At 38.7% G+C, this 20,665-nt stretch overlaps 2 protein-coding genes across 3 annotated transcripts in view; one reads left to right on the top strand and one right to left on the bottom strand.

The window, feature by feature from the left end:
• The first annotated feature begins 242 nt into the window (after positions 1-242).
• BNIP3 (BCL2 interacting protein 3) lies at positions 243-12,781 on the top strand. Its single transcript, XM_007424417.4, has 6 exons — positions 243-809; positions 3,521-3,698; positions 6,813-6,897; positions 8,641-8,747; positions 8,859-9,008; positions 9,424-12,781. Exons 1-6 carry the CDS (start codon positions 764-766, stop codon positions 9,473-9,475), a joined length of 618 nt encoding a protein of 205 aa, XP_007424479.1. The 5' UTR covers positions 243-763; the 3' UTR covers positions 9,476-12,781.
• A 2,492-nt stretch (positions 12,782-15,273) lies between these two features.
• Positions 15,274-20,665, bottom strand: part of PPP2R2D (protein phosphatase 2 regulatory subunit Bdelta) — a 46,549-nt gene continuing 41,157 nt past the window's right edge. For both annotated transcript variants that reach the window (XM_088132630.1, XM_088132629.1), the window contains exon 10: positions 15,274-17,168. In XM_088132630.1, coding sequence (XP_087988756.1) covers positions 16,889-17,168 — 280 coding nt within the window. In that variant the 3' untranslated portion in view covers positions 15,274-16,888. The remainder of the gene's footprint in view (positions 17,169-20,665) is intronic.

The following is a 20,665-nucleotide window of genomic DNA, read 5'->3' as shown; positions in this document are numbered from 1 at the left end:
AGTTAATGTTCCGAGAGCGCCAAACGGGTAAACAACTCGGTCTAGGACTGCACGAGACGCGCCGCGCGCGCGGCAAAATTGGAACATGAAGTCATAAGTGCACCTAAAGTTTAACCAGAGCCGAGGCGGGATTCCTAGTCTTCATCCAATCGAGAAAAGCTAAGCCACGTCCTCCGGCCAATCCCAAATAGGTATTCCTTTGCCACCCACTTCAGCCAATCCGCAGAAAGCAAGAGAACCCTACAGCACGGCGGCGGCGCTTCTTTGTTCTGGTCCTGTATCTGAGTCCCCAGCAAAATGACATGGTGTGTGGTCCCAAGAGGCCCGCACTGGGAAAGCCCCATTGCTTTCTAGAGATCGCGATCCTTGTAGCTACTCGATCGGGCAGATAGATCGGTCCGAGCAACTGCTGATTACCACGACACACATCTCCGCAGCCACCAAAGCTGTCCCCGTTGGCTTCAGCGAAGGCGGGGGGGGGGGGGGGCGTGCCGAAGATTTGTTTCGGCAGCCAATCGGGGCGGTTCGTTCCTTTTTGACGTCACAATCCCTAGAACCTGCAGCGGCGACAACAATAACAATACCAGGCGGGATCGTTCCCCGGAGTCGAGCAGCGAGGGGTGCGTGACCCGGGCGAGCAGCAAAAACAGCCCGTCGTGGGGACGGCGGTAGCAGTTGCTACCGTCAGCAGAGTCGGAGAGGAACGACACAGAGAGCAACTCAGGAGGGACCCAGAAATAGAAACGCTTCTTTCCCAGCAGTGATGGCCTCGAGCGAACCCTCAGGGCTGCAAGAAGAGAATTTGCAGGGTAAGAGAACCTCCTCCTTTAAAGCAAAACAAACTGTTAGATAATAGAAAAGAAATGTGGAGTCCTTTAAATACTGGGCCTCTAATAGAGGGCCTCTTACTGGGGGGAAGTTATACTTTCCTGGGCTGGTCAGAAGCAGACTTCATAGGTCACCTTGTTTTGAAGCCCCTGAGGCCTGTTATTAATATTAATATTCCCTCTGGTAGTTAGAATTCCCCTGGAATGTTTCTCCAGGGCAGGAGAAACAACGGATGAGGAAATACCAAATGGCCTGGGGTTACCTTTGCCTCATTCAAGGTTTCCTCTGTTTCCTGGGGCTATCAGACTCTTGATTTTTCTCTGCTTAATGACTTTCTCTTGCCTTGAGTTGGTTATACCTTGGCAGACTCAGCACCAGTAGGGCAGAACGGCTTTAAAATAGCCTGTGCGTGCTGGAAGGGGAGAACAGGCAGATCTGTGGCTGTAACATAGTCGTTCTCCATCTGTGCTCCTAATACCCTTGCCTGTGTGACTCAGCCCTTCATTAACAGCTTTTATGGTTGTAAATAATTGGCCTGGGAACTTATTGACACACGGTGCTTGTTCAGAGCTGACATCATGGAATTTATAGCCCCATGTAGAAAAACTTGTCGGTACATTGCAACATAAAAGGGAGTTTTCCCGTTGCCTTCAGTAGGAAATAGATTGTTTATAATCAAACAGTGTTATCTTGTCCTGTGGTTTTGTCACATAACGTGTCAGTGGAAAAGTGTGCATAGAATTACTGTTTTTAATTTTTCTTGTTTCCCTGTTCTTTAAGGAAAGTGTCAGTTTTTTGTCCAACCTGAGAGAACTTCAGTAAGCATTTCCTTGATCTTTCCAAATATTTGGTGTTGCTTACTTTCAGTTGACACACTGGGAATAACTCTCATTGAATTTGGTTGGAACTTTTGAATAGATAAGTATGATCTACTGTTGGTTGATTAATATATATTCCAGGGAAGGATACTTCACCCCAAGCACTCTAGATGTAATACAACCACACAATGCCACCCCCCACTCCCTGCACATTAAAAGAAAATTAAAATATGGACAGTTAGGAGCATAGAAGCGAATGCAGATTCTCCAGGGAAACTTAAAAAGGAAGAAGAAATTAACTCTCCAGGGAAACTGAAAAGGAAGAAGCAATTAACTATAATGCATAATTTTCATAAAATGTAAAATCTAGTACTCTTTTGCACCACTTTGCACCATTTATATTTTATGAAGTATGTAGTTTTACTTCTTAGCCTTGCTTTTTTTCAGTGTATGAAGTAAATAATACATGAATCTGGGTTTTAAGGATTATCCTTCTTTTTTTTTTTTAAGGAATACTGTTATACAAAGAGCATATATTCTCTTCTTTTCCAATTTCCTTCTTCCAAGTTACCTGGGTATACTTGGTTTCCATTCTCCTCTCTTGCAGTTTTGTTAGGTAATTCCTCATAAGACTCCAAAAATAGACTTAAGAGAAATGCAGCCACTGTGGCTTTTCTTGGAATGAAATTTGCTAGTGAAAAGGCATTGTCTGTTAATTTGCAGCCTGCCACATTCCGGTCAAAGTATTGGTGAGCTGTTATTTGCCTAAGCCTTGTGAGCAAGAACTACTGTAGCTTTTTATAATGTCAGTTTAGTTTTGCAAGGGGATGTTTCACAAGGCCTAGACTCTTTACTCTTTCAGGTTGGCCTAAAGAGATGAATTCCTTTGGGATACATTCTGCAATAGTTAGATAAAATACATTATGTGAATGTGATTTATATGTTAAGGCCGAGTGACAAAGATGGTCCATATTGTCTACTTCCTACCCCTTTTCCTTTCATTCTGCCCACTTGGCTTCCTGTTTTCACCTTCTGTTTCTGAGCATCCTGAGAATTGTAATCCATAGAATTAGGCCAGTGAACAGAACTGTAAAAATACACAGGTTGGGGCAGAAACCTGTCCCTAAATGAATAAAGGAGACAGATATTTGGATACGGCTATGATTTCCAGTAGTTTAGTTCTCTTATGCCAGTCTGTTATAGTTCCACAAAGCCCATTTTTCAGCATGGTTTCGCTCCACTTACCTTTAAGTTAGCTTGTTCTCATTTAAATTATGTGGATTCCAGTTTGTCATGTTTCCAACAACAACTAAAGATTGTTTCCCTACAAATTTTCCTACTAGCGGTGTTGCCAGTCACTCCTCATGATGATGGTATCAATATGTTATTGTTATGGGTTTTTATTGGTGGACTGCCTGGTGTTTTTGTTGTAAACCACATAAACATTTTAAGTAAAAAGGAAAAGATTAAAGATTAAAATGGTCACATCTTGGAAAATAAGCTTGTTGCACATTAAAATGAGCACCTGATTAATTTGCAGGTTTGTACTTAGAACCACCTTTCATTTAGCCATTAGATTGCTTGTATAATAAACATAGAAGCACGGCTTTTGTCCTGAGCAATATAGCACGCCACGAGATAGAGACAAAATGCTTATGCGCTGCTGATGAGGGGGGAAAAACCCATACACCACTGCCATTGCAACAGAGTTTTATTATTAACATGGAATAAGCTGGGTATTCTTTGTACCTTACTGGAATGCAAACAAAGGAGGTTGTGAGGTCAGACTTGAAGTGGCATGTCAACAAATGGAAGTGTTTGATTTCTTAACAAATCATTGTGGTTTTTGTCGTTTCTAAACTTCTACCAAGCAGGTTCCTGGGTAGAACTGCACTTTAGCAGCAATGGGAACGGGAACAGTGGCCAGCCAGCCAGCCAGGAACAAGTTCCTGCTTCAGTTTCTATTTATAATGGTGACATGGAGAAAATCCTTCTAGATGCCCAGCATGAGTCTGGAAGAAGTAGTTCACGAGAGAGCTCACACTGCGACAGGTACTTTGACACTGAGACAGCACAGGCTGCTTACAATGCATTTCCTCTTATTTCAACTGAATGTACGTACAAAACAGCCTTCCCCAGCCTAGCTGACTTTCAGATATTTCAACTGCATTTTCACCATCCATAGGCAATACTTGTCCATGAGTGGTATCCGGGATAATGGGCATTATAGTCTAACAAAATTGAAAGGTATCAGGTTGGGGAAGGTGGATATATGGCCTGATGGTAAAATCTTATGTTTGGCCTATTTAGAATACATTCTTGAAATGGATGGGACCTAGTTTAGGCAAGGCTAATATAAATGTTGTTTTGTTCTGTTTTGGTGAAAGTGTTCTAAATAGGAGTTCATTACAAGTCTGATCAGGATGATGCAATTGGCCCTGGTATTACAGCTGGTGCCCTTTCTCCTGACTGGAGACAGTGTCATCTTGCCCTCGTGGTCTGATCCATTCTTATTTCGCTTCAGTTTTTTATTTAAATGAAACTGGAGTCATCCATTAAGTGAGACATTCCAAAGCTAATAAGAGGTGTGGCTTGGGAGAACTAAGTGATCTTTCATTGTAGATTAGGGCTCTGTGCCATTTTGGGACCAGCTCCAGACCTGATTAACTTTGTGATGCTGTTTGTTTTTGAGAGCTCAGTCTGTACTTTCCTCTGAATTGTTGTAGCTCTGCAGGCCTTGTGAGTGGGCTGTCTTCCAATTCATAGGAATTTTAGTCTTGCTCCATCTCCTGAGCTCAGACCAGTCTTTGCTCTCATCTCTTCCCGCATCAAAGAGATTCAGCCTCATGTTCCTAGAGCTTCTGTCTTCCTGTACAAATTGGTTAGAACTTATCTGCCCCCTCCCCAATCCAGCCCACAACAACATAGGCACGATTATTGGGAAAAATACCCAGTTGCAAACTGCCCGTGTGCTTTCATTTTGCCTTCACAACTGTTAGGGAATTTTAAATGCAACAGAGGAATGGTGGTAGAATGGTTAAAAAGCCTTTAGAGGTTTCCAGTACTTTTCTTTATAATCCATCTCCCTTCATATAGCTTCCCATCATAGCAATTTCTCAGACATTTTTTGCAAATTTACTAGGCAAATGGACATAAATACACGTAGTTAGAAATACCAGCAGGATGGGTGTCCCTGCTATATTATTTCCCTTTTGTATGGAGAATGCTAAGAGGATTTTTGTTACAGGTAGTTCTTGTTTAGCGACTGCCTTGTATAGCAATCATTCGGTTACGATGGTGATGAAAAAGTAATTTTGCAACCGACCTCACATTTATGACCTTCGCAGGTCTGTAAAGGAAAGGAAAGCTGAAGTGAGATCGTAAACACAGTTGTGGTTTCCCTTAGCGACCGCTTTACTTAATGACCGAGTTGCTGGTCCCAATTGTGGCCGCTAAATGAGGACTACCTGTACTCCATCATGAGGGATAGGCGGGCAGTAGCTGGGAGGATGGATATTGATGGGAATATATTCTTTATACTCTCTGATTGGTCCACTGGAGGGAAGAGGATGGGGACTGATTGGCTAATGATGTTTTCTGTGTTTTGAGATTCAGTAGAAGTAAAGATAATTGCAATCCATTGCATGTTGCTTGGTGAATGATTGGAAGGCTGAAGATGTTGGGGTTGTGGAAGGATCCTTGGTTAGTACTTAGAGAGTAAGGCGAAAGATGGAAAGTAGCATTATACCATTAGGTAAAGATACAGCCTTCGAAAAGGTTATCCATCAACTGTGCCCTTCCTGACACCTAGCCAGCAACATTTCCCTAGGCCAGTGTTTCTTAGCCTCAGCAACTTTGAGATGTGTGAATTTCAACTCCCAGAACTCCCCAGCCAGCATGTGGCTGGGGAGTTCTGGGAGTTGAAGTCCACACATCTTAAAGTTGCCAAGTTTGAAAAACATTGCTCCAGGCTATCAGAATTCTTTTTAATCCCAGTTGATGTGGTAAGAATAGTAATTTTAAGAACTGGTGCTGCCTTTCTTAATCTTAGTTTGCATTTTTTCCCTCTTCTTCCCCTTCCCTTCTGTGCCATATCTTTTAGAGTGTATTCCTGAAGACAGAGCCTGTCAGTCATGATCATTCTGAGTTGCTCTTGGTGCTTTTTGGGTCAAGTAAAAATGCTTTAAATAAATAAACAGAAAGAGGAAGCCCCCATAAGCAATTCTTTGCATTCAGAAGATTGTGAGTAAAAGCATAGATAATCACACATAAGTGACTGACCCTTATCTGCCATTGGGCAAGATACTTGTCCATGGTTAATTGAACTGTGGTTTACTTAAGTTAATTGGATGCAGTGGGATTGCTCAACACATGCAACTATAAACTAACCACAGGGACTGAATTTGCACAGTGCATTAGGCTTAAAGGTGATTAGCTAGTTTGTGGTTCAGTATGTCATGCAAACACAGCCATCAAAGGGTTGAGATACTCAGGATTAGACAACTGAGCCAAATGAAACATAACCCAAGAACCTCTTTATATATAAGTTACATGTAAATGAAAATGAATTTAGAATGAAAATAGTATTAGTTTGTAAGGGGACTGATAATCAAGCCGTGAAGGGAAAGTTGAAGCTTCTCCTGCATAGTTGCTAGTGCTGTTGATATTGCGAGCTACCCACTCCCCAATAACACCATGAGGGGTTCCAGCCTTTAAATTGTTCAGGAACAATGTAAATGCTAATTAATTCTGCTAATGCTCTTTTTTGGGGGGGGCATTTTGGATGACTTTGTTTATGAAAGAAATAAACAAGTCACTAAACAGTTTATGGCATTTGTTCACTCAGACTCCCTTTATATATTGGAAGGACCCACTAGAAGCTGTGGAAAGGGGCTACTGCTTCTTCACAGAACCAGAATTGCTGTCCGTTTACTTTGGGAAGATGTTCCTTCTCTTTTTTTAAATCCTGTCCTTTTTACAAAGGAGCTCCAGAATGCATAACATAATTCTTCTCATCACAATAGAGAGGCAGGCTAGGCTGCAAGATCGTAACTAGCTTTGTGAACTTCGTTGAGGTTCAAAGGTGGCTTTCCATGATCCTGGTAAAACAAGAATCAGTAAATCTTGTTCTTTGTTGGTTAGTAGCTTGTGCTTCTTTTTCCAAAGCCCTCCACGATCCCAAACACCTCAAGATGTTCACAGAACTTCAGAAGTGGAGAGTCGTGCCAGCGGAGAAAAGAATAGCTCTCAGGTAAAGCCTACCTGTTCATAAAGATGCTCAGATAGAAATTGATCTGTTGTATGTAACGCCTTTTCTCAAAGGAACACTCCTGGGGAGATTGTATCTTCTACAGAGCCTCATTTATGGCTGGGAAATGTACTTCATAGTTTCCTAGCAAATCCATTTCAGTTTTGGCACCCCATTTGGAAAATCACTGCATGAATGGCACAGGCCTACTGTGGAAACTATCTACACACTAATGCTACTTGAAGGAAAATGCAGCTGCTGGGGCTTTATTTGTTCCAAGCATGTAACTCCCGCTCAACAAAATCTGCATTGGATACTCGTGAATTTCCTCTGCAGTATTTCTGTACATTGTGTCGCTTTCAGAATTAGCAACAATTAGCTAGCGTAAGGGAACAGCCTTTGCAGTCTATAGTGCTCTCTTCCCAAGGAAGTCAGTTGATCTTTTTTCAACAAGGAATCTTGCATGCTGGAAAAACTTCCCATTTGTGACTTGGCTTTGTCAGGGTTTTGCTACTTCTCAGTTGTGACTTAGTTCTGGAATGTCTTGCTTAGGGACGTACACCTGGTACCTACATTATTAACTTTGCTGCCACAGGCAAAAGTGTTAAAGATATTTAATATTAAAGCTATAACTGGGTTTTTAAACTGACCAGTGTCTGCTGTGTTTTTATAAATCACTGTTTACAAATGTTGTGATCGTAGTTTTAAATATATTAGATGGTCATTCTAGGATCGATATGTAATTCTGGTAAAATTATGTTACTTATTTAATATATTTACTAGGGCTATAAAACACTTTGGATAGAGGGCTAAAAGGTTTTAGGTGCACAGGGGTAGAAACGTAGCACTTGTCTGCAACTCTTCAAGCTAAATGCATCTTTTCTTAAGAATACATAGCTTTAAGAAGTTGCAAACAGGTGTCGCCTTCCTTCCATGTGCTCTGAAACAATATTTTTGCCTTTGCATCCAAAGCATTGCCCACCCCTAGAATTTATATTTTATTTTCTACAATTGCATCTCAAAGTGCTTTGCAATAAAAACAGTTAAAATACAATGATGTCAACCAGGTTACTAGTCTATGAATAACAATAACTAGGCCATCCCTGCCTCAGAAAGAGTGTAATTGTTATGCCAGCTGAAGTTGGTAATGTGTCCCTGGTCAGGGAGGCCACTTGGGCCTTCAGTGATAATGATGACCCTAGGAGCAGCCAGAAACAACACAGCTTTTCTTTCTGAGGGACTGCAACCCCATTTATACCAAGCAATTTCCCTAGTTTATTTGATTCAGACACCAGGGAATCTATCTTGTCAAGATCCAACCTCATACAAACTCAGACTTGGTTGAATTAGCTTGGCCTGACTCGGATACTGTGGGGAAGTAGAGTTGAGCATTGTCAGAATGTGAAACCTAGCTTTCAAATTCCTGTTGGTTTAACATCAGATGGAAAATGTGAGCCCATTATATAGATCCATGTGGCGCTCTCATTGTATCTATTAGTGGCTCCTTAAAGAAGATGCATCTTTTCTGAGGCTTTGTGCCTCTTTAATACCTCTTTCACTCAACCCCTGTGTACTTGGGCTTGTGTAGCTACTATGCAAGCCCAGGAAAAGACACAACTTCTTTAAGGAGCAGCTGAATGGCCCCGCGAGGTTGCCTATCCTGGATCCAAAGTCCCCTCGCTCACTTGCATACTTCTGTTCTGAAAGTGGATCCAGGTCACCTGATTGTACCTAATTTCCTTTCAGTCTGAAGAAGATTTTCTGGAAAGAAGGAAAGAAGTTGAACAGCTTCTGAAGAAAAATTCAGATTGGATGTGGGACTGGTCCAGTAGGCCTGAGAATATTCCACCCAAGTTAGTGATCTTGATAATGAACAATGCAGATTTGTTTATTTCAGTTATTGTAAATATAAATTGGGTTATAAACAGTTATAGGTAAAATGTTTTTGTCTTCTCATAAACCAGGGAATTTCTCTTTAAACACCCTAAGCGCACAGCTACCCTCAGTATGAGGAACACAAGTGTGATGAAGAAGGGAGGCATATTTTCTGCTGAATTCTTGAAGATTTTCTTACCATCTCTGCTGCTTTCCCATCTGCTTGCCATTGGATTAGGGTAAGGATCTATTTAGATAATCTGCTTGATCAGCTAGAAGTCTAGTGGTCTATACTATTAGAGACCACCGTGGATTTTTAAATTATGCTTCTAATCTAGGCAAAGAAAGATGATTTTGAAAAATTACATTAAAAAAAATCTAGAATCTAGTCCAGTGTTCTTCAGCCTTGGCAATGTCAAGACACGTGAACTTCAATTCCCAGAACTTCCCAGCCAGCATGCTGGCTGGGGAATTCTTGGGGTTGAAGTCCCCACATCTTAAAGCTGCCAAGGTTGAGAAACACTGATCTAGTCCATAGATTTGTATCTATAACCATACCATTCAGACTCACATCCAGGACAAGAGAAGTGAGGTTTAAAATGCAACTCCAGTTCAAATTAAGCAGAACACTTACTGGTTGTTTTTACGTTTCAGGATTTATATTGGAAAACGGTTGACAATCACAGCTTCCAGCAGCTCATTGTAAGAGGAAATGAATTTGTCTCTTTTGCAAATCATGACAGCATTCATCCAGGCATATAAAATGGTGAACAGAAGGAACTCCCAAATGTGTAATCATAACATGGCAATGTATGTTTTATTGTGTAAATGGCTGTTGCAAAAGGAAAGGAAGAAAACCCAACTACCAAACTGCTTCTGTATGTAAATTCCTATTTGCATAGTTTAATATAGTGTAGCTTAGATCGGGAGCGGGGAACCAGAACTACAACTTCCAGCAAGCTCCAGCTTTGTGGCCAGTAATAAAGGATATTGGGAGATGTTCAGCACGTGCAGTGACCCACATTTCATTATCCCCGGTTGAAGATTTTTCTTTGATATTATTACAAGAACGAACAGCGTGGCAAAAAAACTAAACAAAAGCATTCACTGTGGACACATGGGAAGGAATTAATGTGCAGTTTTGTTTTTGTGCAGTTGTGTAAAGACTAGTAGAGGGTTGTCCTTGATACCACTGTAATGTCAAAAAAGGAGAGCTGTAGTCAACAAAAGTAGAATGGCCTTACATTTAAGAGTGCAATTTTGTTACTTGAGCTGAAATTAATTAGTGAGATACTTTGAAATGTAATCATGAGTCAATGCAGAGTCTTTTGGTCTGTGTATGTGTGTTAATATGGAACCTTTTCTTTCTGTTTTCAGTGAATGTTTATATGCAACTGTTGAGAAGATGGTTTAGTAGTAAAGATCTGATTTTTTCCAAAGTCAGCCAAAACTTGTGTGGTCAGGAAACTTTTAAGAAGGAAGGTCCCGAGGAATCTCTTCCAAAAAGCCCATTGAGGGAAGCTAGCCTTGGCCATCCCCTTCTCCCCTCTTGGTTGATAAACATAAATTTCTTGCCTCTTAATGGCCTAAATCATCACCAACAAATCAGAGTGGGGTAGCTGGATCTGCCTTTTTAGTCACAAATGCTGTAGCTGTTAGCCAGTGATCTGGTCTGGGTGAGTACATAGGAATTTACTCTCTGGGTGAATGATGGCACTTCCAGAAGAGGTACCCAGTTGTCAAGTGCTCCTTTGCGCTCTACTATTTCCACATTGGCTTGCTTCTTTCCTTCTTCTGTAGGTGCACAAAGAGCTGGGAATGGAGAGAAGCATGGCTTTTTCTCTCCAGCAGACTGCTGGGTTTTTATTCTAAATATGCAGCAGGCCAGATCCCTGCTATAGAGAATGGAAACACAGCATAATGGCAAGGGACAGCTGACTGATGCTGTCTCCTCATTCTTTCCACATGCTCAACGTTGAGCCAAAGGGTCTGGCAGAAGAGTTAAGGAAGGTTAGTTTCTTGCCGGAAAAAGATCTTACGCTTCTGTGTTTTATTCTTAAGGTGGTTTGCAAAGGATACGTAATAAATAATAAATAATAAAATAAATAAGTCCATCCAGGCTTCCCTACCCCTTGCAGGCTACAAAGGTTGGGGACTAAATGTACAAGGCCTGTGCTAGGTACTAATGTGTGTTTCAATGACCCCCCCAAAAGAAAATGAAATTTTATGGGAGGATACACTTGTGCTGAAAGCTATGAGCAAAGGCCACAATAGAATCTGAAAGTTCAGCACTGATTTGACATTGTTTTAAACCCTCTTGTTATACATTTTAGCTGCCCAGGGGCTACCCTAATAAGGCTTGAGATTTACTTCTTGGTAAATGAAAAGAACGCATTGTAGCATCTGTTACTCTTATTTAAAGGTTTCATTGTTCATTGATTACAATAAAGAATGAGATTTGTTTAGGATTTAACATGTATGAACTGGACGGTACAACTTGTTCAATAAACTGTCATTTTAAAAAATCTGGCTTAGCTTTATATGTGAAGGCAGCCTCTGGGTTACAACATGCATAGCATTGCAAAAAGGCTGGCTTGATTAAGCGCTTCCATAGCTATGCTCTCAAGAGTCCTCTCTGCTTAATTTAAACCTTCCTGTGGCAAGTTGTGGGAGGGATAAAGTATCAGTCTTCTCTATCTGCTCGATAGAAGCTAGAGAGGAAGCCTATTGAGCAGGGATGCACACAAAGGGGGGTCAAAAAAGTCAAGATGGCAGCCACATCCATGGAAACAAAGTCCCACCCCTTTTTAATGTGCATTGAGTAAAGAAAGAGTAGGGTTTCAATCATGCAATGGCAGCTGCTGTATTTTCTTTTGGACCCCCTCCCCATCAGATGCTCCTGCCATTATGGGCTCCCTGATTAAAGTTTGTTTTACTGTTTTTGGGGGGGGGACGCCTGGAAGAGTCATGGTTGACGTACATATTTCATGAAACATTGAAATATTTCATGGAACCTGCTAAAATCACCTGCTTACAGTACTAGAAGTGTAATTGGATAAAAAATCTTATTTGATATAGACTGACTTGAGCTACTCTTGGATTAGGAAGAGTAGTTCAAGATCACCTGGCATCTACCTGCACTAGGTATTGTGTTTCTGTTGTATCAGTGTAAAAACTGATTTTTTCACACTGATTTTGATCTTCTCATTTGGCACATGTAACTTATTTTATGCTTGAGTTAGAACTGGAATTAATAGCTTTTACTGTGCATCATGGCACTCAGATCATCCTATTGTATTCACAAGCTTGCATAATTTGGAGTAATACTATTTGATCAACTAATAGCTTGGCTTTATTTTACTGTTAATATAGTTGCTATATATTTATACAGGTGTGGGCGCCACAGGTTTTATAAGGACATTGTCTTGAACAGATTCCTTTATCCACTTCAGTGTTAAAAAACAGATAGGCTCAAATGGATAGGAGCTGTGTAAATGGGTTGACGTTTAACTGTAAATGGGTTAACATAAACTGCCATTCAGAGACCAGATTTGTTTTCAGATGATAGAGACCTTTATCGCAGTGATTGCAAATCTAAGTAAGCAAGCCGTTGTCTGAGAAGAGAAAGTTTGTTCTTTTAAGTTTCAGCTACTGGAAGCTGTCATAAACTTTTGAAATGGGGATTTGCTTTGTCTTGATCTCGTAAAAGATAGCCAATATTACAGTATTCTCAAAATTGCTTGTTCTTCTATTAGCTATTGTTTGATCACATTGTACCGCTACAGATTTCACTTTATTAATGGAAGTTTGTACAATTGTTGTATGAGAATGTCACTATTGGCTATCATATCAGATAAATGGAGAGCATATAAAATGGTTATTTTTCAGCTTTTTATCAAGTCAGTAAGCTGTGAAATACGACATTAAATGCCTGTGTTTTCGTTGCTATTGTGCTAAACCAATAAAGGAATAAGTAAACTTGTATGTTGCTTTTGAATTCCATAGTGCACCAGTGTATGATGAAACTAAATAAATTCTATTCTGGGGTTATTTTCAAAAGTCTTCCTTGGAAATTGAAGTAAGATAGTAACACAGATGTGCCACCTTAGAAAATAAAGGGCTGAAGCATAAGCAAACAGATATATCCATTTAGAATTTTTAGAGCATTTTTTAAATGGACTCATATGACTGCCTGGCAGAGATGGTGCAATGTCAGAATAGCCAGTGTTAGCTGCAGCCAGTAATAAAACCCTCTAAACAGAAGATGTTTCCTGTACCTACTACCAGATGCCTCCTACCACATCTAGTTTAGATTTGCTTTTTTCTAGTCAGCTGAGAACACATCTAAAGTCCTGTATTTTTTCCCCCTAAAAATGTCTACAGCCCTATGTGAAGTTGATGGTAGAGCATATTTTGCTTTATATCAGTTCCTTATTTGGCTTTTGGGAACATAAATTGAAACTTACAATCAGGCAAGGCAATCATGAAGGCAGTCTCCGTAGGCTGTGAATACTCATGAGCATAAAATGTGTCATAAATAATGAAGAGCCAGATAGTTAAATTAATCCAATCAGACATGCAGAAGTCAGCAATGCCAAATCAGCTTTACAAACAATGTGAAAAAAGGCCTTTCTTAAAAAAAAATTGTCGCAATACAAGTATAGCAAATACTTTTCACTGTAAATTCCATTGATAAATTTTTTCCCATTGAACTCCTTAAATACTGATTTCCTTTCCTATCAAGCCAGAAATGCTTGATTCAACATGACCACCCCCAAACTGACAAACTTTTATTGTGAAGCTACAGCAGGACATAAGCGTGAAGACTTTTTTTGATCAGAATTTATAGCAGTCATATGGAATAAAATGTCCCATTATCAATGTACTGGACCTGTACTTTGGCCCTAAGGATCTGTAACTACTAATCTATTTTTAAACAAAAATTAATACAGCTATTAAATTACATGCAATGAACAACTAAATATAACCAGCAGCTCTAGTTGAAAACTAAATGTATGTTAACCATCACCACCCCTCCCAAATCTTTGCAAAACAATCACCCAGTGTAGTGTAGCAGTGAAGGTGTTGGACTAGGTCAGGGAGACCCAGATTCGATTTACTTTGGGCTCAGGAACTTAGTCTGGGCCAGTCATTCTCTCAACCCAACCTACTTCAGAGAATTTTGTTGTACAAATAATCTCTAACCAAATTGTCGACTCATTTCTGACACAGCACTATCCTCTTATGTGTAACTTAACATGTTTGGCAATTTTATCCTCTAACTGCAATGTTACTTTAACTCCAAATCAAACAGTGATACCGCATCAAAACCAGAGCAGAAACACAAGCTGCAAGAAGTGAATTAAGGATCAGGCTTGAGAAAAAAAATAATCAGAAATAAATTCTTGTAGGACATGTGTTACTCAAATTCATTTTACCTGAATGCCTGTTTTATGCAAGATGGTCTCTCTCAAGCAAGATGCATGGTGCACGATGATAAAAAAATAAAAGTACAGTTTCAATATATACAATTACCAGGTGGGTTTTTGCATCAGCACTAAAGCACTTTTGACTTTTCTGGGCCCAACTGTAGATCCACGGCTGGTTAGGTTGATAAAAGAAATGCAAAACTTTCTATGAACAGTTTAAAAACAAATTATTTGGATTTTACATGGAACAATTCCTTAAGTACAAATATTAAAAGTAATATATTACCTTCAGTGCAATTTTGTTGAACCAAAATCATAGTGCCTTGATATTTTGTCTCAATCCAAGTATTTCACTTTTCTTCTATTAAGTACTGTATGCTTCCTAAAACAAATCTCTATTTGAATTTAGGATGTAAAATGATGTTTTGGAACCCAAGAAACCTCTATAGAACAAGACCTTGATGGAGCCATTCCAACTGAAAATCTTAACATCTTTGATATGCTAATTTATCATTAACAATAGGAAATAAACATCTCAGCCTTGGAAATCTATGGTCTTTGGTAGGATGGAATACATTTCAGATGCATGAAATAATCACTTAAACATGTAAACACATTAAAAAGAGTAAGATTGAAAATTGAAAGAGGAGGAAAAAGTAGATGTTTTCTATTTCCATGCAAAATTCAAATGAGAACCGGATCTAGTAAGAATCAAAGTAACCTACTCTCAACCACTACCTGGTATCATTAAACTAGCACAGTACTGTACAATGAATATTAAATATATTTTTAAAAAGCATTTAATGCAAATTTAGAAACAAAAAAGCCACTGAAAAAGTTTAAAAGTACACAGTGTAAATTCAGGTAAACATTTAAAATTTATTAAACTTTTTGATCAAAATAATAGAACAATTATATACAAACCCATTGTATTTGTTTTGCAGGAGGGCAGGGAGGGAACAAAGTCAATCTAATGGTTAAATGACCTACCAGTTCCACATTTCAAGATTTGCAAATAGTGTCACAACTGATATACAGTATATGATTTTTATTTTTTACTTTTAGATCCACCAAGTTGGTGTTAGATTCTGAGAAAGAGTGGCACTCCATGGACATTAATTGACAGGATAGGAACAAAGACACATTCCTCTTGCATACTCATACTTGACTTTAATAATCATATTAAACCTTCATTTAATTTAAAGCGTGAACAAGTCACCCTATCTTTTATTCAGGAAGCTCAAAAGGCCTGAATTTCAAGGGGTATTTTATAGGCACATTCAGCAGTTAAGTTTACAGAAAGTGGAAAATACTTTATCTATTGAAATTGTGCCCATTACTATTTCTGGTTAGGTTTACTCCCAGAGATGTTTACAGTGAAATACAGGAGTTATTCATACATTTTCTAAGAAAAAGATCACTAAAGTGATGTATTTTTCTTTGCCCCCATTCCTAGTGGAAATTTAGCATTCTATAAATATATTTCCACATCAGCCTTAAGTCAGCCAGGTCTCCTGGTGTCACAGGCCCAGATTAAGAGTAAAATATATCTAAATGTGTTCCTGTTTGGCATAATTAATTTTAAAAACATACGAGGTTGAACTGCAGTGGGAATATGCTTGCATCTGCTTATGCCTAGTTGTAGTATTTAAAAAATACCTTCTTCAAAACAAAGAACTAAGGGTAAAAAAAAGCAATGCACATTAATGTATGCACATTACCATTAATTATAAAGCATATTTACTATTAACCAGAAAATGATTGAAGGTTCTGATGTACATGGCCTATTGTGTTTCTTTAAGGCTACATGTAAGTAAAGGGGTGTTTTTCACACCTCTTTTGTGCATACCGTATGATATTTTTAAAAATATATATAAAAAAAAATACAAACTAGGGTAAAGACAACTGGATATAAATTTCAATTTAGAGTTTGAAGCAGTAGGACACTACATGAAACTGCTTATTTTGTCTAAATCAATATTTTTGGGACAAACTATTTCCAAATCTTTCCATCAGGTATCTTGCACAATCTCAATACATGCAATAAAAAAGACTGAATACATACTTTCAGATTTAAAAACACTTTTTATAGTTTGTTATTTTTATTAAGTGGTTTACACCAGAAGGTGTGGTTATAGATACAGTTGGTGAGTAAATATACATGAAAAACCTGTCTACACACCCAACTCTAGACTTACCTATATGCTCAAAGGTAGAAACACCTAAAGCTTAGATGAAGGCCAGAGAAAGAATGTTTACAGGCATAAAGCACAAATATATGTTTTGAAAGGCCCAAATATTACAGCAGATAAAGAGCATGTGAGATAGAAATTACATTTTTATGACAATTTGTTTCTTGGGTGTTAGATTTTTGGTCTATCAACTGGAAAGGAAGGCTCAGACTTAAATAAATACATTTGTTTTGAATATTGACTTTTATTAAGTATTGTCCATCAATTCTGCTTCCAGTGGGCTTTCCTTGTTTACAAAAAATCAATTCCATGTTCCCCCCTCACTGAAGGCAGAAATACACCACGAACTCAAGTCCAGGCCAGCTTCTCTCCTTTGCCTATAAAGGGAAATAAGTGCATCAATGTTCTTTACTGGAAGGACAACAAGGCCATCTCTGACAGATAAACAACTGAGCTTAACTATTCAAGACGACAACTTTGTCCTCAAATAAGCCGTCTTTAATTAATTTTGTCCTGGAATATATACAAGTTATTGGTTGCAGCTACAGCAATGATGTTCTCCGCAGGGTGCCACGCTGTATGAAGGATCTTCTTGTTGAAGTCCAGACTGTCAACACTTATTTCATCTTTCTTTCTCTTGCCACCTGTACACACTTTCCGGGGTTTTAAGATTGCTCGAGGTTTGCTACTTTCTCTTGATGCCTCTAATGTAATATCTCGCCGTGTGTTTCGATCAAACATCCTAAAGAAGTTGTTGTAGGAGCCAGTCATAATGGCACTGCATGAAAGAAAGAACAATGTTTTACTTATTCATTACATCTGTATGAAAATAATTATGTTATGAATGTCTGTACAAATAATCACCCAATTTCCCTCTTCTTGACATTCACCAAGTCAGATAACAGAGCTACAGGACCGACACTTACTTTATCCTATTTTTTAAATAAGAACTATTTCATTTATTATTTTAAAAATTCATACATACATAATTAAAACTATCTTGAAACTTAAAAAACTGTTAAAACAATTAGAAAAGAGACAGCCCCAAGCAAACAATATGAACTAAGAAAGAAAAAAATAATAAATCTACCTTGAATTTCATACTTATCAATAGTCACTAGTTTACCAATGATTACACTATTGTAACATGATCAGTACAAAATATTATTGTAAAAATATCACAAAATCCAGGAATGAGAATGAAAATGTGCCTGACTATTGTAATGGATTGAACTTTTTTTTGTAAAAGGCTCAATTATTCAGCTAAGCATTATTCAACCTGTTCTAGAAGTTGTATCCTAAGCAGAGACATCACCTTGCCGACAAAGATCTGCATAATCAAAGCTATGGTTTTTCCAGTAGTAATGTATGACTGTGAGAGCTGGACCATAAAGAAGGCTGAGTGCTGAAGAATTGATGCCTTTGAACTGTGGTGCTGGAGAAGACTCTTAAGAGTCTCCTGGACTGCTAGGAGGTCAAACCAGTCAATCTTAAAGGAAATCAACCCTGACTGCTCATTGGAAGGATTGATAATGAAGCTCAAGCTCAGATACTCTGATCACCTAATGCGAAGAGAGGACTCTTTGGAAAAGACCCTGATGCTGGGAAAGATTGAAGGCAAAAGGAGAAGGGGACGGCAGAGGATGAGATGGTTAGATAGCATCACTGAAGCAATGAGCATGAAACTGAGCAAACTCAGGGAAGCAGTGAAGGACAGGAAGGCCTGAAACGATATGGTTCATGGAGTCACGAAGAGTTAGACACGACTTAATGACTGAACAACAAGAAGGATCAGATTTGTAGTTTGGTGTTGTTCACTGATCATTTTTGTCACTAAACGTTCAGTTGATTTCTGTGGCTTCAAGTATACGCTATCAACATAGCTAATTATGCCAGTTACAACTCCTTAAAACATTTTATGGGTACAGACCTCAGGATTGGAAAGATTGCATCTTCCAACATTTACTTAATTGTCCCTGAGATAATCAGTTGAGGTTACCCTTCCCCCTGCCACACAGAATGCAATTTTGTCTGACAAGTTCTTTCTTTCTTTGCTGTTTTGTCATACTGCTGCAATCTTTAGTCCTTCTGCTCTTGTTTTTAAAGGATGTTCAATTTTATAGCTGTGTTTTCTTAGGTTTAAATTGAATTTTATGCAATTATGCTTTTACCTAGATACTGTCAATGATTAACATATCACTGCCATATTTCATGCTGCCCTCAATTTCCAAGCCATTTTATATGATGGCACTTTTGATAATGTAAGCAGAAGAGCCAAGACTCAAAATTACAGTCATCCATTCTCTATTTTGAATGGCTGGGGTATATTTTAAAAATTAAAATAACATATAGAACCCTTTGAATGTTTAACACTATTTTCTTTATAAAACAGAACTGGGAAATTATGCTACTGTTACTTAGTGATTTGCTGCTGCATTCTGTGGGGGTACCAGTTTGGGCTTTTTTCAGGAGTTAGTTAAAAAAAGGGGGGTTGGGACATTAAATGCATCTAGAATGGTGTGTTTAAAATGGGATACATTAAGTAAGTTGTTAAATACGTGATCCGCTGCATACACTGCTTTCAAACATAAATATCAAAAAACCTATTTATAGCTTAACTGTGACAATATTGTACATTCTGGCTGCTAGCAGTTCTTCAGGTTAACAGGGAAAGGTTACATGGCACACTATGTTTTAAACAGTAGGTAGATGCAAAAGTGTTATATGCTGTGACTATCATTTGCCATGTGTATGTTCAATATTTAAAGCTCTCACCTCTAAAATTCCATTCCATTAATGATATTATTTGGTCAGCTACCAGGGACGGACCCTGTCATTTATTTATTGCAATGTGAAGAACGTGTCTCATCACTTAACTATAATTCTGCTTAGGGCAACGTATTTGCTTTAATTACATTTATATTAGGCTCTTTAGGCCCATTATTAAGATGCCTTGCAGTAAAACATTAAAAACCCCTAAAGCTGTACAGATTTTTGACAGGCCAATTTGGTTTACTGAAGTTTCAATCAAATCACTCTCCTGAAGTGGATCACTGAATAGAATCACTGAACCAATTCAATGTGTAGAACTGAACTGAGACTCTTTAAGGACCAGTGATTCAATGGAATCCTTTGATGCTTCTGGCTTTTGCAGAATCTGAAACGCTGTTGTAACTTTGTTCTCAAATATTTGCAAAACAGAGAGGGAATTCAGTGGTGTGATAGGTTCTCTCATACTAAATATCTGGCCAACAAATTTTATGTCCTCTGAAAACCCTGCCTATTGAAATTCTTGGGGTGGGGAAGTATCCTACTTTTTGTGTCTACTTGATTGTTTGTGTCTTGCCTCGCTGCTAGAATCTGAACAGGTTTATGGGGGTGGAGGAAAAAGAAAGGTTTTTAATTGCCTCTTGTTTATTTTTATGATACTCTACATTCACCCAAATCCTATTTATTTAATTATTCTGACATCTGCAATAAAGTATTTACTGTATCAGCATTTTCAATCTCTCCTTTCATTTTTCCTACTCCCCCCAGGGGGGAAAAAATCCTGTTTTCTGTCTGTTTCTGTTTTAAGCCTTACATGATTGGATCTGATAAGTTTCTACTGTACATGCAGTAGTTTAAAAGCTAACGTACCATCTCTTTATATTACAGAGTATCAAATATACAACTGTGAAAATAAACACATAACTTTAATATGTTGCAGAAACACCAAGCAGCTCAGAGTTTCTGCTTTAATTAACATAAATATGAATAACAGCATGAAGAGGGGTACTGGTTGCAGTGCAGGTATCAAGCATGGAAGATAAGATATAGGTGGATTTTGAACACCACCAAAGTAAAGATGCTCCCTCTAGTCTCCAAATGTGCAGGAATATTACTGTGGCATGGGGGAAGCAGTTCCTCTGCCATCTGTAAGCAGAGGAAAAATCTAGAGGTAGAGGCATGATAGTTTACACTGTGCCAGCAGCAGCAAAAGTAGCTATTTCTCAGCACAGGGAAAGGAAGAGATGCTTTCTGTGAGCGACCAGAACAGCAAGAGGAGAATCTCAACATCTAATAATCTCTGAACTTTCTTCTTCATCATGATCAGCACCACCACCCTTTCTACTCAGTCTGCAACATGAAGCAGGCATGATAGCGCAGAAGGTGTGGTCTCTGCATGTGACACTGCACCCTCTTGCCCTGGTATATCCAGAGACAGGTAGCAATACAGGAAAACCAAAGAAACACCCCCCCCACACACACACACATTAGCTCCAATTCTCTTGT

The sequence above is a fragment of the Python bivittatus genome, unplaced genomic scaffold (assembly GCF_059951505.1).
Source record: "Python bivittatus isolate LINGU-HERP-01145 unplaced genomic scaffold, Pbiv_v1 ctg000980_np1212, whole genome shotgun sequence".
Taxonomy (NCBI): Eukaryota; Metazoa; Chordata; class Lepidosauria; order Squamata; family Pythonidae; genus Python; species Python bivittatus.
Note: the sequence above shows the minus strand (reverse complement) of the source record. Positions and strands in the feature narration are given on the sequence as shown.

Excerpts from the sequence above, each read along its gene's own strand:
- BNIP3 (XM_007424417.4), top strand. The coding sequence starts at position 764 with ATGGCCTCGAGCGAACCCTCAGGGCTGCAAGAAGAGAATTTGCAGG. Across the intron at positions 810-3,520 it reads GCAAGAAGAGAATTTGCAGG|GTTCCTGGGTAGAACTGCAC; the intron begins GTAAGAGAACCT and ends TCTACCAAGCAG. Across the intron at positions 3,699-6,812 it reads GAGAGCTCACACTGCGACAG|CCCTCCACGATCCCAAACAC; the intron begins GTACTTTGACAC and ends CTTTTTCCAAAG.